General features: G+C 45.3%; 1 protein-coding gene across 1 annotated transcript in view; it reads left to right on the top strand.

The window, feature by feature from the left end:
• The first annotated feature begins 2380 nt into the window (after positions 1 to 2380).
• The window catches only part of SUSD1 (sushi domain containing 1), a 112879-nt gene continuing 99619 nt past the window's right edge, over positions 2381 to 15640 (top strand). Inside the window, exons 1-2 of the mRNA XM_082623213.1 lie at positions 2381 to 2664; positions 13329 to 13442. Coding sequence (XP_082479339.1) covers positions 2550 to 2664; positions 13329 to 13442 — 229 coding nt within the window. The 5' untranslated portion in view covers positions 2381 to 2549. The remainder of the gene's footprint in view (positions 2665 to 13328; positions 13443 to 15640) is intronic.

The raw sequence follows: 15640 nt of genomic DNA, 5'->3' as shown, positions 1-15640 counted from the left end.
TTAATGCTGGTTCAATATTCTCTTTTAATTCTAGTGACAAATACTGATGAGGAGATAATTTTTCATTCTGTGATTCCATGAACTCACCATTGGGTAGGATGTAGTTTTTTTTTTTTGCAAAAAAATATTTGTTTGAAAGCAAAAAATGAGCCAATAAAAAGAACTGATGAAAGTCACACAATCTAATGTAGAATATGAGTATAATGTATTGTACTAACGTAAAATTTTCAAAATTTAAAAAACATGGTTCATGCAAACATAAAATGAAAACTTATCTAAGATTTTATTTAACCAATTCATGAGGGACTCAGCAAGATGTTGACTTCAAAGGAGAACTAGTAAGATAACAAGGTTTAAAGGAAAATTTGAAGAACATATATGTATATATATTATATATATTTCAGTTAGGAATGATGAAATGAATTTGCTAATAGATGCAAAACTGGGTAACTGATTTATATCATATAAGACAAAATCTAATTAGGTTTATCTTATTTTTTATCTGGCAGAAATCACCCATATCTCTACTGGAAAAATTAACTTGCATTGCTATGGACAAGAATCTTTTGCATTATCATCAACGTTCTGCAAGTTAACTTTACCCCTACAGAGTTATAAATAGCCTAGTCAATAAAAAGTCCATCAAAGGTGCACAACCCTCTAGAATCAATCTCCAGAAGGGCTACTACACAACACCCAGCACCCCACTGAAAAGACACCCAGTAATCTCTTTTGCCCATTTCCAAGTTTTGGATATTTTTCCCTGACATCACCAATTAAAATATATATATATATATATATATATATATATATATATATATATATATATATATACTTATACACATATATACACAAATGTATTTAAATTTATTTATTTTTCAGGGGAGCATGGCAGAGAAGGAGAGGTATAGGTTGGCTTAAAAATGTCTTGAATGTATTTTTGTTGAAACAGTGACATGATTTCAAAGTTCATGGAGAGCAGAGCTTAACAAAGAAACTGTCTAAATAATAGGAGATAGTTTGCAGTACCTGCACTGTCCATCTCCTACTCCCCAAAGCAGGCTCTTATCTTTGCTGAGCAAAAAATAATTAGCAAGAAAGCCTGCTGCAAAAGGGCCTCGGAAGTGTATTTTTAACGACTTCTTTTTAAGGCTGCACAACAAGTTGAGCCCTTATATGGGCGTGTTCATGGGTGGTTAGGGTTACAGTGGGCTCAAGGCGCAGAGAGAAAGCAATTGAGGATATGGGTGAAGGAGTGGGGGGCTCTGCTCTTGGGGAGCCCTACAGACATCCCCAGCTGAAAGCCTTCAACCTGGAACTTATTTTTTCTCCCCTTGAAGCCTCTCTACCCTAACTTGCCACAATTCCCTTTGTGTTTCTGTCTCAGTGACTCCTGCCACCATCAACCCAGTTGCCCAAACCAAAAGTTTCGGTGACATCTGTAACTTCTCTTTTCTTGTCCACCAGAGTCCACTGGCCATAAAATCCAGTGGATTCCACCCAATACCACTCTCATTTGCCACTTCTCTCCATACTCATTGTCAGTGCCCTGCTCCTGGACATGTCCTCTCTTGTCTGGAGCCCTGAAGCAGCTCCAGGCCGTCTCCCTGCCTCCTCAGACCCAATCCCAATCCCACAGAGCCGACCCTGGGAGCCTTTCCTGATGAGGTCGCGCTGCTGAGAACCCCGTGACAGCTTCTGAGCAACCTCCTTGACTTGCTTTATGAAGTCTTCTTTATTTCCGCAGCTCACTGCCGCTCTCCAGCCGTCCATTCCAATCTGAGGAGGTCCTGCTCGCCATTGCTAGAACACACTCTCTAGTCTGTCTCTTTGCCCACGCCTCTCACCGCTTAGACTCCTCTCCCGCGCCCTTCTCACTCTCAGGTCTTCGCTTACTTCTTCCTGAAGCCTCCTCCCTGACGCCCCAAGCTGAGTGTCCTCGGAGCAGCAGGAAGTCCTGCCAGCTCTCTCGCCCCAGACGGTCTTGTCGCCTAGTCAAGCCTGTCGCCCCTAGGTGGCCTGGACCGGCGGCTTCTCGCCCTTGGAGCTCCAGCCACGTCGCCCGGCTCGCTTTCAGCTCCTGGAAGATTCCCGCTCCTTCTGCCCCTCACCCCTCTTCCTTTGCCATCCCGGGGGCAAAGGAGCTCCCGACCGCCTTGGATCCCGCGATCGTTCCACACGCTTAGAGCACGGGGGACGTTTCCTTCTGGCACAGTCCGGGACTCTACGTTCAGTTGTGTCACTAAGCCGGGTCCGCAGCGTGTCCCCGGGCCCCCCGCGTGCCTGGCGCGCAGCAGAGGGTACGGCCAGGTGAAGCCGCGAGTGGCTGAACGAGCGTCGCCCCCGGCGCGCGGGCCTGGCGGGGAGGAAGGGCCCGCGCGCCGCCGCCGCCGCCGCTCCCCGGGACCCCGCGGAGCCCTCAGCTCCGTAGCTTGGCGCCGGAAGCGGCCCGCCCGGTCCCCTCCCCGGGGCGCCCGACGCCTTATCTCGGCGCCTTGGGGCCGCAGGAGGAGTCGCGGGCGCGCCGGGAGGGAGGCGGAGGCGGCGGCATGGCCCGGGGGCCCCGGGGCACCGGCTTCCCGCCTGGGCGCCTGCTGCCGCTCCTGCCGCTCCTGCCGCTGCTCAGCCTGGCCCTCGGCGTGCCCCGAGCGCCGGGCGCGGACGGTGAGTGCAGGCGGGGAGCAGGCGCAGCGCGAGGTGGGGGTGGGGGGAGCACGGCGGCCCGGACGACGCCGGGCGCGCCCCGGCCGCTCCCCCGCCCCTGGGCCGGGCTGGCTAGGAGCCCGGTAGCGGGGCGCAGGTGGGGGATCGGAGGGCGGGGCTCCGAGAAGCGGGAGGGCCTCGCGGGCGGGCTTCCCCGCCTCCGGCCCGGTCCGGGACTGCGGGAGGCAAGTGCGCAGAGGCCTGGCCCGCGCCCCCGGCGGACCTGGAGCGAGTGGGGGCCGGGCGCGAGCGAGGGGGCCCCCCAGGAGAGCCGCGCCCGGCGCGCGAGGGTGTGGAAGGGCGTTCCGCCTGCACTGTCACGCTTCCGGCCCGGCTGTGGCTTTTCCGCGACAAATTCTTGACCCGGAGCAGTTGTCTTTCTACCTTTTAATTTGTTCCCTTTGATGAAGAACCAGATGCTAATACGGTGAGGAAGAAGTGTAAGGAAGTTTATGGGAATAAAGCAGCCATTAAGCCTTTCATTCAACAGATGAATGAATGGTCCTTGAATAGTTTCCCTGTGAAGGATGTGAGGCCCTTGTGCTGGTCCTCATTGAGCTCATATTCTGCAGAAGACAGACGAGCAAATAAGCCGTTTCTAGGCAGTTGGAGTAGTTTTTATTCCCCCTGCAGAACGTAGTGTTGAACGTGGTACGAGTTACGCAGAGGATTCAGACACGGAGGGGAGGTGGCATTTACTCAAATAACTGTAATAAAGGCAGAACGCCATCAGTGCTCTGAAGAGGTGGGTGGTCAGAGGAGGGAAAAACTACTTCTGACCAAGGGAATCTGGTGGCCTCATGGATGAGGTGACCTTTGAACTGGGCCAACAACGATTGGTAATATTTGGACGTGGGAAGAGGAGGAAAAGGCATCCCAACTCATAGCAGAGGGCACAGCAGCTCTCCACAAATATGTGTAGAATGAATGAATTCCAGGTGGAGGGGACAAAGTGAGGAACCACAGGAAGGCATGAAAGCATGGGGGCTGTGTTTCAGTTTGACGGGTATGTAGGAGGTGCGTGGGAAATGGGGGGCAGAAAAGCAGATTGGATTTAACCAGAAGGCAGAGTGTTGTGACTGGCAAACCAAGGCATTTAGACTTAGTTGTTCCTGGGCAGTGAGTAGCCATTGGAAATCACTGCAGCTTTTAGTATAGGGAGTGATGTAAAAGCTGGTATAAGAAAAGCTTCCAGCTTCCTTCATAAAATGAAACACTCCTGTAGTGGATGGCAAATTCTATGTAAGGAGATATGAGGGGACTTTGTGGCTCAGACTGCTGTTCCCCTCAATTTTCTTTACCTTGGGACTTTTACCATCACTGGACGGTGTTTTTCTTGACAGCCAACCTCCTGGAGTGGCCATTTTTATACATCAGATGCTCTGGTGGGCTTTCTAACTTCCTTCTCTAACTTGGTCTCCCACAGCAGTGTGTGTAAAAGCTTGCAGATGCTTGGAGCCTATTTCAGAATCTTTGTGTTAAGACTGTAGCCTAGGAATCTGTCCACTGGGGTCCCATTGGCTTGCTGGCCTGAGATGGTTGAACAAAGTAAATACCTAAGGCCATCCATCTGCAACTGCTTAACGGCTGTGGGGTGAATTTTGGGAAATGGAAGCCGGGGTTACCTGGTTGACCCTCCTCTCCTTACGCAGGCATTTCCCCATCATTTACAATCTTGTAGAACCTGGTTTGATTAAGGGCAGGTTTCCTTGCAATGTGGGAACTGACTGGATGCTTAGGGCCATTGAGGAAGTTATAATATCTGTTCTAGAAGTTCTGAGGCCGGAAGACTGGCCCCACAGTCATGACAGCAGGAGATGAGGACTGCATGTAGGTGATAAGGTGGAAAGGGAACTGGAAGGACTTAATGACAGATGTTAAGGTGCAAAGGAGCAGAAGAGGGAAGTTGGAACACTAAGGGTTTAGGACTGGGTGACTTGGGTATGTGGGTCTATGGGAGGAGAAAAAAAGATTTTGGAAGAAAGATGCCTAGTTGTTTTGGAGATCCTGAATTCGAGGTAATGCTAGGACTTTCGGAGAGATGAAACCAACAGGGAGTTGAGACTGTGGACAGTAGGTCTGTGCAAATGATGGAGACTCGATGGTCACTTGAAGCCTTGAGGTTGATAAGAGTAAGAGGACCAAGAACAGATTCTTGGGAAGACTAAGTTCAGATGGTAGATGCACAAGGAGGAGAAAGAGCAGTGGCCACACAGATCGGAGGAAGACCGGGCTAGTAGAGCATCAAGGAAACCAGGGGAAGCGGAGCCAAGTGAGTGGAGACTGAGAACAAGGCTTTGGATTTGGTGACTCTGTCAGTGGAAGCCAGAGCTAGCAGAGAAGTGAGGGTGAGAGCCAGATGCATAGGGCTCAGGTGAGTGCAGGACTTTGGCTGCAGAGTAGATATTCTTTAAAGAAGATAGAAGATAGAAGGAAAGAGAAGATAGCATTCAGTTGGGCTGGCCAGGTCAGTGCAAGAAATTTTTTTGCTGGGGGCAGTGGTAAAGCAGACTCCGACACGAATGAGGGGAATTATTGGGTAGAGGGAGAAACTGAAAATGGAAAAATAAAGGAGATATTTATTGGAGCAGGTCAAAAAGCAAAGTTGGTCTACAAGTGGGAAAGCTCGATAGGGAGAGAAGAGGGAAGGAGAAGAATGGAGAACAGCTCTTCCCTTCCTCCACAGCTAGCTACTTAGTGCTGTTCATTTTTCAAAAGCAGCCCAATTGTCCTCCCCGCTGGAAGCCCCTCTGTACTGTATTACATGGGCCACTACACACTTACTTATATACATACATATTTATAAGGTACCCTTGCTCTATACACTTACACCATATTGCAATGTAATTGTTTACTAGACTAAGAGCTCCTTGTGAGTAGGGACTGTGGCTTGTATTAGGAATCTGGTATGGAAATAAACGAAGACCACTCAAATGAGAACAGGCAAAGGCTGTTTATTCAGAGCTTGCTCTAGCAAAAGAGTCAGTGATCATCATTTACATTTGTCAGAGACTCACAGGCAGGCCGGGGAGTGTAAAAACTTTACAGTGGAACAGAAAGGAAGGTTTCAGGTATGCCCAGGTTGGTTGGGGGATGTTGCCATGGGGAAGCTGGAGATAGCTTCTCTCTGACAGCAGGCATCTCGTGTGATTGGTTAGGGGAGTGTATTTGGCTTTCTCTGATTGGCCCTAAGTTTGAAGCGTGGGCAAAAATTATGGAGGTTGTCCTATATTGATTAAATCCTGACCACTTGGGACTTCTTGCTACAGAGGTTGTGGTTTGACTTCCTAGACCGATGGCTGCAGATTGTGGGTCAGAGTTCTATTTTTATGTGTGGTCTGGGGTTGTCCATTTGTATATTCAGTCTCTCACAGTAACATAGCTGAATTACATTTAATTGTTATCCAAGACGTTTCAGGGAGGAGAGAGTGGGGGAGCCAAAGTCAGGTGGCTTGAGTGTGAAGGAAGTGTGAAGTGGTAGTTGGTAGAGCAGGAGGGTGTTGGTGGCGGACACGGTGCCAAGCCCTAGGGGAACAGAGAGGTTAGGAATGGGCCAGGAGGGCTGGAACCAGTCAGTCCTGTTTCTTAACCTTTTCCTGGCATTGCTCTGAGTCTGGGAGTGGCTGGGGTTTGGGAAGGCCAGAGGGTGGACAGAGGGCAGGCAGAGGCCTTGAGAGGCTTGGGGAGCGATGATGGAGAGGGTTGGGGAAGTTTTTACTGTGTAAAGTACACCTGACTTCCTGAATCGTGCATTCCATAGGCTTGGTCTTCACTCTGTCATCATGAATCACAGCAGCGTATTCCCTGTTCAGAGTGAGGAAGAGGAGGAAAGAAGGGAAACGGAGCGGGTGTGTGGTTTTGGAGTGACTTACAGTTGCTCAAAGTAATGTAGCAGGATTAGAGCCAATGAAGACGATCCCTGCCACGGCCTGTGTTCCCCCTCCAAGGACTTGGCCCTGAGCACATCCTCAGCTTCTGGTCAAATCCTAAAATGTGCTCCTAGGTCTCTGCAGCCAAAGGTGGCAAGAGGCCTATTGGCCTTAGCTCTGCAGAGGAGACAGGGGTGTTGAATTGCATGGATCTTAAAAAAAAAAAGGTATTCAGCTTGCTCGAGAATGTGGGGCAGCCTGTTCATGTGTGACATTCAGGACATAAACCTAGGGCGTGGCTACTTTGCTCAGAGCTCAAAAGCATTGACATTGGGGTGCTCGGAGTGGGTTGGTTCCTAGTCTGGAGGCCAGGTGTGGGACCCCCTCTGCAAGTTGGTCTTGGTCAAACAGGAAAATGGTCAGAAGAGGGCAAAAGAGCAAAAGCAGCTGCGGGCTGATAACCGTTTTATACAAGGAAAGGTTCTGGGTTCCTGATGGGGAATGGCAGCCCTGGGTTGGGGAGGAGAAGGGGACTGGATGATGGTTCCCATTGCCCCACAAGGATTATACTGCTTGAAACAGTAGAGTGCTCTCTGTCTTGGCAGATTTTTATTTTATTTTATTTTTTATTATTATTTAAAAATTTTTTTTTATTTATTTTCTTTTTGGATGCATCATGTCAGTTGCTGCATGCGGGATCTTTCGTTGTGGTGCGCAGGCTCCTCCTTGCAGTGCGTGGACTTCTCTCTAGTTGTGGCAGGCAGGCTCAGTAGTTGTGGCGCAGGCTTAGTTGCCCCACGGCATGTGGGATCTTAGTTCCCTAACCAGGGGTGGAACCCACGTCCCCTGCATTGGAAGGCGGATTCTTTACCACTGGACCACCAGGGAAGTCCTTTGGTGGATTTTTAAAGCACAGGCTATGTTTTTGTTTTTTTCTGTGAGGGATGTTGAAGAGGAGGTCTCTCAGGTTCCTTCTGTCTCTGGAATTTGATGCCGTCTCTTACAAGCAATGCCAATTTTCCACAATGTTGCAGAAGACTTGGGAATTCTTTCTCCTCCTGAGCTTTGCGCCCCTTTGCTTATTTCCTCAGGTCATTGGATCTGTTTCCACATGTCTCCACGAGTTTGAGAGACAGGATCTCAGGAAGGTTGTGCAGTGGGCTTGTTTGGTCTGACCGTGAATGGCTGGGGATGAGATTAAGATTTGAACTTAAGCGCTCTATTTGTGCTTTAACACTTCCTTCTTCCCTTGACAGTGGACAAAATCTCTTCACTGTTTTGTCACAGTCCAGCTGCTGTTATTTCAAGAGTGCATGTAAGTTGTTGCTTGAGTATTGAAATACAGAGCGAGAGGTGCAGTCTCAGGCTGGCAGCCTCCACTCCATCCCGTTGTGGAGGTTTATGTGATGTGTGGGGGAGGGGAGGGAGGGGTGAGCAGGGCTGAAAGGGTGAGGAAGCTGAATTTCCAACTTCTGAGTCAGGTATTACCCAGAAGGCTGGGAGGATGTGGAGGAAGCAAGGAGTGACCGCGGAAATGAAGGTATTATGGTTCCCAGAATATCAGCCCCATGAATAGTTGGGCATCTGTCCACACAGCAGTGTTGCTTTGGGTTTTTGCATCAATGCAGCTCTCCATCACTCTCTTCATTAGTATAATTGGGAGCTGGCTAAGCTGTCAGTACCTTCATTTACTCATTAACAAAGAGCTGTTGAGTGGTTGTATTAATAATGTCTCACATTCTCACATTCTAATTGCTTTATGCGTATTAACTCATTTACTCTTTAATCCTCAAAACAACCATATGAGGTAGGTTTATTATCATCCTCATATTACAGTTTTACAGGCAACTGAGGCACAGAAACTATCAAGGATTACCCAGCTAGCAAGTGGCCAAGCTAGGATTGTAGCCCAAGTGATCTCTCTCTCTCAACCCTGCTCTGAACCAGTGTGTCTCCTACCAGGCACTGCATCATGCATGACTTGTTTCTAACAACAATAACAATAGCTATGGAAAGAGACATAGATATTCATGTAAATTAGCTCTTTGTCTAGTGCTCTGAGCTCATACAGCATTTATATTTCTCATTTAATCTTCGCAACACGATCTCCGTCTTACAGATTAAAACCAGAGCTCTGACAGTTTCATTTGCCTTCCATCACATAATTAGGGAACAAGAGAGAAGACTCCAGCCGAGGATGAGACACTAAATCCTGTCTGGTCCTCTCATTGTTGGATGTGGATTTAGCTGGGTTAGTCACTACAGGGTAGAGAAGGGAAGTGAATCTAGGGTGGCAACCCTCAGCTGGGGGACACAATAATAATAACAAAGAGTGCTCGGCAGGCTTTTCCTCCCAGATTTTTGGAGTCCGCACTCTCCTGTTTCTCTGCCAGTAATTCTAGGCATCCCTAGGGCAAGGGGAAGAGGGGGTCCCTCGCCCCTGTAGTAGTCCCCTTAGTTACTGTGTGGCAGCCACCTCTCTGCTCTCCTGAGCAGAATCTGCTGAAGACAAAAGTCAAGTCATCCTTGACTTGGATGAGAAGCTGCTGCCTGACACAGTTCCACCCCCAGGTTATAAGGAAAGCACAGTGGTCTTGACACAGGCCTGCAGAATTCTTCTCCATTGGGTTATTCTCTCTGTCATGTTGGTCCCATAGCTATGCTGTGCCTCAGTCTAGACTTGGTGAAAGATGTCTTCGGTATTACCTTTTTCTTTCCCCAGGATTCTGACTAAGTCCTTGAGATTGAGGGAGACTTTTCAGTGTTGCTGGTAGTGTGGTGCATCTGGGATCTTCTTAGAAATGCAGATTCCCAGACCCCACTCACACCTACTGAATCAAACTCTTTGGGGATTCTGTTTTAACAAGTTCTCCAAGTAGGGTGATCCACTGTCTTGGTTTGCACCAAACTGAGGGGTTTCCTGGGACAGGGGACTTTTAGTATTAAAACTGGGTTGAATTGGTTACTCTGTCTCCAGTGATTCTGTGTGTGTGTGTGTGTGTGTGTGTGTGTGTGAGAGAGAGAGAGAGGGGGGGGAGAGAGAGAGAGAGAGAAAGAGAGACAACAGATGTTTATTGTTGTTTTAAGTTGCTAAGTTTTGGAGTAATTCATTATGTAGCAGTAAAAAAACTATAAACTAGAAAGGAATACATATGTAATTAATGTCTGCAAAATTTACAATTGTTGCAAAATTGCTTTATAGACTAGTTGTATACATTTATGCTCTTCTCCAGTGATTCTTAACTGAGCTTTTGACCAATGGACACTATTATGTGGTCAGAAGCAGCCCCCAACCCCACCCCAGCCCCTGCCTTTCCTTGTATTGAGGTTGTGCTTCCTACCCCCCTTTTTTTTCCCCCAGAAGACAACTTTGTCCCTCAAGCAGTTAGAACTAAGAGGGCCTCCCTACTAGGCCCTGCAGACTGGGCTAATCATGGCTGAACAAGAAGCTTCAGCTGAGGTCCCTCTACCTCTGGAAACCACTTTCTCTTCTGTGGGTGGTCTGGGAAGCCTTTGGTAGACTGGCACACATCTTGTCTTTTTCGCCAGTATGGGAAACAAACATTTATTGAGCCAAACATGACAGGTACTGTCCTTGGGGCTACACTTATGCTAAATTATTCCTAATGGATCATTAAAACAGGTACCCTAAGAATGAAGTGTCAGAACATTAGAGGGAAAGGACTTCAGGGGCCCTTGAATCCCTGCTACTCAAAATGTAGTCCACATGGCAGCTTGTTAGAAATGCAAAATATAGGGTCTCACCCCAGACCAACTGAATCAGAGCCTGTGGTTTAACAAGATCAGAGCCTGTGGGTGGTACTACTTTGCTTCTTAATATTTCGTGTTTATTAGATTCTTTCAACAGTTACATGAGGTAATCATTTTCTATCTAATGTAAGTTTCTGGAACTGGATGGATATAAAAATGCTGCCATCTTTATAAAGATAAGTATTCCATATAGGAAAAAAATCAAACATCTTATCATTTTATTGTTTATTTCATTAGTATAGTGTTTGTGTCAATAGAAAAAAAGAATACAGATACATACATATATATGTATAACTGAATCACTTTGCTGTACACCTGAAACTAACATAATACTGTAAATCAACTATACTTCAAAAAAAAGTTTAGTGTTTGTATCTATTATTGTACTACCCACACACATTGGGGTGAGTGTTCATCATTATATGGTTGACCACAGCTGGGTTTGTGGAGGTGACCCAGGACCCATTATTTAGAAGGTATTTCCAGGATTTTGGTTGCATGTGATTATGGATTGACAGTGTCCTTATGGTACTGTTTTAAAATGTTGTGTATTAAAATGTTAAAATGGTTAAATAAATTTACCCCATATTGGTGGACATTTAGTATGGGGACTCATTCTCCCTTCAGCTCTGTCTGTTGCCCCTATAATCAGAAGCCTTCCTGGTCTGTTTTCTCCAGGTTGTAAAACTCCATCTTATGCCAGGGTGAGTTAGGGGATCTGAGCATCTAACTACTCCTCCATATTTTCAACTTGTTCCTTAACTCTCAGCCCCTACCCTTTATGTTTGCCTTCTGGGGTGCTAAGTGACTCCATTCCTGAACCTTTCAAGTTGGCTTTTATTTACATTTAAAATTTTATTTTAATTAATTTCCCCTCCCTCCCTCCCTCCCTTCCTCCCTCCCTCCCTTCCTTCCTTCCCTCCTTCCTTTCTTTCCTTCCTTCCCTCCTTCCTTGGCTTTTACTTCTTCCTCTCAGGCAGTTCCCATATGTCCATCTCTTTCATCTTCTGAAATATTGTCAACATCCTTGTCTGCTGTCATCTTCTCTCCCAGGGTTTATACCTTTCTGGTCCTTGATTTCATTTTTAAATTTTTGGGTGAGGGTTGCAAGTGTATTAAATCTGCTGTGTTTAACTGGAAGTCTTTCATTTGTAATTTAAAAGAAATTGTTATGTATTTTTTGTTACAAGCTCTTTCTTATTCCTAATGTTGTATGTTTGTATATAACCTTTTTTTCCTTCACTGGTCTTGAGTTTTGACTACTGGTCTTTATGATGCACTGACTTTGGCAAAAGTTGTTTGTTTTTCCAATGAATTTGAATATATTTTCTAATTCTTTAACATCTTTTTAATCTTTACTGAGTCCTAACCACCTCCCTCATAAACCCCTATTTTGTTTTTTCCTTTTTTTCAAGCTTCTTGTATTAAAATTTTAGTTTCTCCCATCCCCCCAGCCGCCTGCTTTTCTTTCTCTCATTTAAAATATAAAAACATGTCAAACTCAAATTTTCTGGTGTAGATAAGCTTTTATGTCTGGTATTAAACATTTCAATGTTGATATCCTCTTTGCCCCAAGAATTATTTAGGAGAGTGTTCTGTAGTTTCCAAGTAGGTTTCCTTTTGGGAATGCAAGTCTTATGTTTTATTTTGTAGTTTTATTACATTATTACATGGTAGTCAGTATGACCTCTATAATTTCTACTTTTTTTAAACTTGTTGCATTTTTCTTTATGGTCTGGGATATAATAAATTTTGTAAATATCCTATGGTTAATTTAGTATTAGTGATAAGCATGGCTTGTCTCATTTTTGTGTTATATTTTGTTTAAAAAAAAAAAAGCAAGCATGGTTAAGAGAATTTATATATATCCCTTTCTCAGTTGGTTTCATGCCTAGAGCAGCCTGAGAGCAAGTCTTTATTGCCTGGGTGGTAATGGGGCCAAGACTAAGATGAAATTCCATGCTGATATGTTCTCCTTACTAGGCCACGCCTGATATTACAGACACTGGGAGTGCAACACAGTATCCCACATAGCCTCGGGTAGAAATTCTTGTTTGATCTTGGGCCATGTATCACCATCTGGTAGATTTGAATGTTTCAGGAATTTTAGCCCCAAACATTTTTGCTGCTTATCTAAATAATTGGGATCTGGTCATCCTGCTGGGACCTGGCTGTTATCTCACTGACATTTTAAACACATTCACCACTGTTTCCCTAAAAGGAAAATGGATAGGGCAATAGACGAGTTCTTCTCCCTTCCATTTGCTTTTTAAGTTGTAGGCAGTAGGACTGCAGTTTCCTTTATCCAGTTGGTCAATAAAAATACACTTAATGTTTATACCATGCCATAATGATGTATTGGCAAATGATATACTCCCTGTCCTTGAGAAGCTCGTTCATAATAGCAAGCTGGGAAGACAGAGGTGGAATAGAATATACTGACAAATTAATATGGTTGATATGGAAATGTACAAGTGTTAGGGGCGCACAGAGGAAGATTGAATTTTCCTCAAGAATGGAGGAATGCGGAAAACCTTAAGGAGAGTGTGATGATTAAACTGGGTCTTGAAATAGGAATAGGTGCTTGTTGGATAGGGAAGGAAAGATAGGCATTCTAGACGAAGGGAACATCGTGACTATGGCATGACATAAGACAGTGGATAGCATGTATGTATGGGAAAGAGTAGCTGGCCTCTTGCCTGGAGAACACTGTGTGTATTTGGGTTTGGGAGCAGTGAGGCTGCAGGAGTTAGTCTGGGGTTAGACGGAAAAGAGCACTGATTGCCACGTAGAGGGATTTGCACTTTACTCCATCGGCAATGGGTAGCCATTGCAGGTTTCTAAGGATGGGATAAGGTCTACCCTTCATAATTTTGGTATTCAAATTCTGGTTCTCCATTTTAACGGTTTATTACCCAAAATGTGACTCACCTAGAGTAGGTGATTGAAATGTTCTTTTCCTGATATATATAATTTATGATTCAGCTTCAGATGTCTGTGCCACTTGCCATGAACATGCTACCTGCTTGCAAAGAGGAGGGAAGAAGATGTGTATTTGCAAATACGGATTTGTGGGCAATGGGAGGACTCAGTGTATTGGTAAGTTCTGAATCCTGGGTTAAGTTGAAAAGTTGAGTCAAGAAACAAGATTCTCTAGAGTTAAAGAGTTGATGTCTTGGGGGAAAAACATTATTTTGTTCATGTGTTTTTATTACAAGAAGTTTTGTCAATTATAATAAGTCTTTGTTTTAGTGTTGGGATGTGTCCTTTCTCTAGCGTTTCCAAGGAATTATCCCTCATGTTAGAGGTCATTGAACTTGAATCTCTGGAAACTCTCTGACCTAACACAGATTTGAAATCTGTTTTAACTCTTGAGTTTAACTTAACAACTCGAGTGAGTATTGCATTTTTAAATTTCTCTAGTTGTTTTGATAGGAAACTATTTAGTACCATGGGGAAAAACAAAACACAGTTGCCAACTTTTTGGCTGATTAGTGAAATACTGTTGCTTTGAGTCTCATGTCTACCAGAATCCATCCTCTACAAATTTTTTGTAGTTGTGACCCTTTAGGGTCTTGGATGACTTAAAGAAATACAGAGACCTTTAGGCTAGAAACATCTGGGGTAATTTTTTGTCTCATAGCATTCACCATGCCATGAGAGTCAGACAATATCCAGGTTCAAGCCCCATTCAGAGAGAGGGAGAGTTTCATAGTAACTTTGTAGTAGTGAATGTTAAGATAATCACAGTTTCCTCCCAGCAACCATGTTACCTGCAGTAAAAATATGGATAGTTTTGCCTTGTAGCTGTGGATTGACAGTATATACGGCCTTGTTGTGGTATCTTTGTTTTTGTTTTGTTTTGTTTTGTTTTTCCTCCCTAAAGAAACATGGCAGTTAAGTCCTGAGTTTAAATAGTCATATTCTACTTCACAGGTACATGTTTTCACAATCATACACCATTGCCTGTTCCTGCAGGCTGGAGTTGGGCCTTCTTGACCCTTCTCTCTTTAGAATTCTGCCCATAAGATTCTTCCCCCACTGCTTATTAGCAGGTGCTTGGAAAGGAAGTTGGGATTGGGGAGCACAGACAAGGCTTTTCTACTCCCTCCCCTACTGAAGTCCTCCTTTCATGAAATCTCACTGCAACCTTGATTGTTCTTTGACTTCTGAACAATAGAAACTTCTCTGAGTGGGTGGAGGGGGCTTTATTAATTTATGTGGTACTTGCTCCCAAACACTAGACACTGCATATCCCGATGAGGCCACGCCGTAGGTTACAGGTAAGATCGTAGGTGCGCCAGAGGTGCTATAACATGGTATTATGTCAAGGGACCTAAGAATTCTAGAATCTCATACAAACACAGATGTCCCTTCTGATGAAGTCTGCAGGGGAGATATGCCTCAGAAACAATGGCAAAGGACAGGAATATTCCATCTTATGCACAGGTGGGCTTGTATCTGAAACCCCCGTGCCCTGCTCAGTAAGCTGGACTGACAGGACACTTGGCCTGGCAATGCCTTGAGGGTCTGTTCTGCTCATCTGAGCGCTCATGCAGATCTTACCACAGATGGTTTTAATGATGAATAGTGTTCCAGGTTTAATTAAATTTAAAAAAAGATAATATAAGAAAAATGAAAAAAATAAAACCCCACCAGATTTTGAGTGGGGCTGGCGGAGGGCAGGGGCGTTGGCTCTTGAGTTAGCAGGAATGGAGTGCAATTGTGGGAGGCGACTGAACTGCTTTGAGGGAACCAGTAGTGGAATAAAACACTAAATAACAGACAAGAAAACTCCAGTTCATAAGTTGATGATATCCCCCTGCCAAAAAACTAGCTGGTTAGATCAGCTCTCAAAGGTTGCAAAAGAAATTGGTCACAGGAGTTTCCTCTGATGGTAGAGGCTAGGGCAGAGTCAGCAAACTGGAGCTTGTGGGGGTGGGGGGTTGGGGGGGCGAACTTCACTGCCACCTGTTTTTCATTACTAATTTGTTTACTGATTGTCTGGGACTGCTTTTGTGCTCCGAAGTATGGATGAGCAGTTGCAATTGGAGACCTCTGACTGGCCTTTGACAGAAAAAGTTTGCTGACCCCTGGGCTGGAGGACGGAGATGGGAGGGAGGTTTACTTTCATTTTACACTGACGTCAAATTGTTGAATTAGAAATACTCGGGGCAGGTTCTGTGGTCTCATCAAGCATCACATGTTCCAGCCCCTCCTCACTGGGTGATTAACATTATTTATAAGGGTCACTGACGATTAGCAGGAGCTGCTTCTGCCTCAATATTAGCCCTGCC

Source organism: Mesoplodon mirus (assembly GCF_964341445.2).
Source record: "Mesoplodon mirus genome assembly, chromosome: 1".
NCBI lineage: Eukaryota > Metazoa > Chordata > Mammalia > Artiodactyla > Ziphiidae > Mesoplodon > Mesoplodon mirus.
This window is presented reverse-complemented; position numbering and strand designations above follow the sequence as displayed.